This window comes from Limulus polyphemus, unplaced genomic scaffold (genome assembly GCF_000517525.1).
Source record: "Limulus polyphemus unplaced genomic scaffold, Limulus_polyphemus-2.1.2 Scaffold10148, whole genome shotgun sequence".
Classification (NCBI taxonomy): domain Eukaryota; kingdom Metazoa; phylum Arthropoda; class Merostomata; order Xiphosura; family Limulidae; genus Limulus; species Limulus polyphemus.
Window position 1 is genome coordinate 1 of NW_013675758.1, and position 3,942 is coordinate 3,942.

At 29.3% G+C, this 3,942-nt stretch overlaps 1 protein-coding gene across 1 annotated transcript in view; it reads left to right on the forward strand.

The window, feature by feature from the left end:
- Positions 1-595: 595 nt before the first annotated feature.
- Positions 596-3,942, forward strand: part of LOC106476261 (tyrosine-protein kinase Tec-like) — a gene marked incomplete at its 3' end in the record, with an annotated part of 8,898 nt that continues 5,551 nt past the window's right edge. The window contains exons 1-2 of the mRNA XM_013936926.2: positions 596-814; positions 3,626-3,721. Coding sequence (XP_013792380.1) covers positions 635-814; positions 3,626-3,721 — 276 coding nt within the window. The remainder of the gene's footprint in view (positions 815-3,625; positions 3,722-3,942) is intronic.

Genomic DNA, 3,942 nt, shown 5'->3' on the forward strand with positions numbered 1-3,942 from the left:
TGTTGGTATTGTAATACAGATATTAACAGAAGTCCATGAAGTCTTTTTTCCACTTTGTGTTTATAACTGATGAATTTAGATAAGTTTATGAAATACTGTTTGTGTTTGTAATGTGAGGGATGTTGTTATTGTAATACAGATGTTAACAGAAGTCCATGAAGTCTTTTTTCCACTTTGTGTTTATAACTGATGAATTTAGATAAGTTTATGAAATACTATTTGTGTTTGTAATGTGAGGAATGTTGTTATTGTAATACAGATGTTAACAGAAGTCCATGAAGTCTTTTTTTCCACTTTGTGTTTATAAATGATGAATTTAGATAAGTTTATGAAAATACTATTTGTGTTTGTAATGTGAGGAATGTTGTTATTGTAATACAGATGTTAACAGAAGTCCATGAAGTCTTTATTTCCACTATGTGAATTGTAACAATTTGGACAATTTATATAGTAGAATTTTATGTAAAATATATAATTGACTTATTTTTATACATAGTTTGTGGGAAATAATAGAAATAAAATTGTTTAATATCTACACTCACATTACTATTTATAACATAATCTGTTCTGTAATATATTTTATTTTTACAGATGGATTGTGGTCTTGTTGAGTGAGTGTTAGGTGAATGTCTTGATGCCAAGAAAACTTTTGATGAAGCTCTGCAATATGGCAGAGATGGAGGACGAGATAATAAAACAGACATTTATGGTGAAGCGTTCCCAAAATAAAAAACTTCTGGGTCCTATTAACTTCAAATCTCGCTGGTTCGTCCTAACAGCAAAAACTCTATATTATTATGATGGAAATCCAGAAGTAAGTGTTGAGACAACTCTTATTTATATGAGTAGCCATGATACATATATGTAAATTATAAATCTTTCTGTTGCATCTTATGTAGTAGCTGGTATGTTCGTGTAGGTCTTATGTTTATTTGTACCTTTGAATCTCAATCATGAACAGCTGAGTGGTAACATAATTTGATATTTAGTTTTAATAAAGATTTCTCTTCATGTGATTAATTTTAATTTAACAGGACTCTTACAGTTAAAACATGAGCTGGGGCTATCTGTACATTGAATTATATTATTATTTCATATCAAACATATCTGTACATTGAATTATATAATTATTTCATATCAAACATATCTGTACATTGAATTATATAATTATTTCATATCAAACATATCTGTACATTGAATTATATAATTATTTCATATCAAACATATCTGTACATTGAATTATATAATTATTTCATATCAAACATATCTGTACATTGAATTATATAATTATTTCATATCAAACATATCTGTACATTGAATTATATAATTATTTCATATCAAACAGTCTTTATTTTCTCTCTTATAATCAGTGCACATGTCAAGGCTAACATATATTAATACTGTTGTATATGTTCTTTAACACTTGATCATCCCATATCTAGTCCTTATTACACAGCTGTGTTTTATGTTCTTTAACACTTGATCATCCTATATCTAGTCTTATTACACAACTGTGTTTTATGTTCTTTAACACTTGATCATCTTATATCTAGTCTTTATTACACAGCTGCGTTTTATGTTCTTTAACACTTGATCATCTTATATCTAGTCTTTATTACACAGCTGTGTTTTATGTTCTTTAACACTTGATCATCTTATATCTAGTCTTTATTACACAGCTGTGTTTTATGTTCTTTAACACTTGATCATCTTATATCTAGTTCTTTATTACACAGCTGTGTTTTATGTTCTTTAACACTTGATCATCTTATATCTAGTCTTTATTACACAGCTGTGTTTTATGTTCTTTAACACTTGATCATCTTATATCTAGTCTTTATTACACAGCTGTGTTTTATGTTCTTTAACACTTGATCATCCTATATCTAGTCTGACTTTATTGATTCCAAACATAATGTTAGTCAGACTTTATTGATTCCAAGCATAGTGTTAGTTAGACTTTATTCATTCCAAATATAATGTTAGTCAGACTTTATTGATTCCAAACATAGTGTTAGTTAGACTTTATTCATTCCAAACATAGTGTTAGTTAGACTTTATTCATTCCAAACATAATGTTAGTCAGACTTTATTCATTCCAAACATAGTGTTAGTTCAGACTTTATTCATTCCAAACATAGTGTTAGTCAGACTTTATTCATTCCAAACATAGTGTTAGTCAGACTTTATTCATTCCAAGCATAGTGTTAGTCAAACTTTATTCATTCCAAACGTAATGTTAGTTAGACTTTATTCATTCCAAACATTGTGTTAGTTAGACTTTATTCATTCCAAACATTGTGTTAGTTAGACTTTATTCATTCCAAACATTATGTTAGTTAGACTTTATTCATTCCAAAGTAGTGTTAGTCAAACTTTATTCATTCCAAACGTAATGTTAGTTAGACTTTATTCATTCCAAACATTGTGTTAGTTAGACTTTATTCATTCTAAACGTAATGTTAGTTAGACTTTATTCATTCCAAGCATAGTGTTAGTCAGACTTTATTCATTCTAAACGTAATGTTAGTTAGACTTTATTCATTCCAAACATAATGTTAGTCAAACTTTATTCATTCCAAACGTAATGTTAGTTAGACTTTATTCATTCCAAACATTGTGTTAGTTAGACTTTATTCATTCCAAACATTGTGTTAGTTAGACTTTATTCATTCCAAGCATAGTGTTAGTCAGACTTTATTCATTCCAAACATAGTGTTAGTTAGACTTTCTTACTTCTGTAAGGAGGAGAAGTATAAGAATGATTGTGGTTTATCCAAGCCAATATTTTACCATTATGACTTCATCGAGGCTATAAGGACTAGAAGTATAAGATTGGTTGTGGTTTATCCAAACGAATATTTTAACATTATGACTTTATCGAGGCTGTAAGGACTAGAAGCATAAGAATGATTGTGGTTTATCCAAGCCAATATTTTACCATTATGACTTCATCGAGGCTGTAAGGACAAGAAGTATAAGATTGGTTGTGGTTTATCCAAACGAATATTTTACCATTATGACTTCATCGAGGCTGTAAGGACTAGAAGCATAAGAATGATTGTGGTTTATCCAAGCCAATATTTTACCATTATGGCTTCATCAAGGTTGTAAGGACTAGAAGCATAAGAATGATTGTGGTTTATCCAAGCCAATATTTTACCATTATGGCTTCATCAAGGTTGTAAGGATTAGAAGCTTAAGAATGATTGTGGTTTATCCAAGCCAATATTTTACCATTATGAATTCATCCAGGCTGTAAGGACTAGAATCATAAGAATGATTGTGGTTTATCCAAGCCAATATTTTACCATTATGGCTTCATCGAGGCTGTAAGGACTATGTATAGCATAAAGACACGTGAAACTGATTAAGTAAACAAAGTAGAACACGTGTAGCTAACTTGTGTCAGTTTCCTCTAATGTAATGAAAAATATTTTTAAATATAAACGTGTCCCATTTTTTCTGGTGTAAGGTGGGTTTCTTTTTCCCATAAAATATTCACAAGTAATTATTGTAACAGTCATATATCTTATTACAATTAATGTTATCAATTAAAATGGATTTCTAAAAGTACTTTGTGTTATATATATGTTATTTATTATGTAATTTTTTTTCCATACAGAAAAGAGGTAAAGAAAAAGGCAGAGTGGATTTGAAAACAATAAAATATGTGGAATGCCTGAATGATGATGCTCTTGGCAGAAAGTTTACTTTTCAGGTAAATTTTAAATGAATTGATTGGTTTTGATGCAGCATGAGGATGTAGTTGAAACAAGAAATGGTTCTGTTATAAAAGATGCACGTGTGGATGTAGTTGAAACGTGAAATGGTTCTGTTATAAAAGATGCACGTGTGGATGTAGTTGAAACGTGAAATGGTTCTGTTATAAAAGATGTACGTGTGGATGTAGTTGAAACGTGAAATGGTTCTGTTATAAAA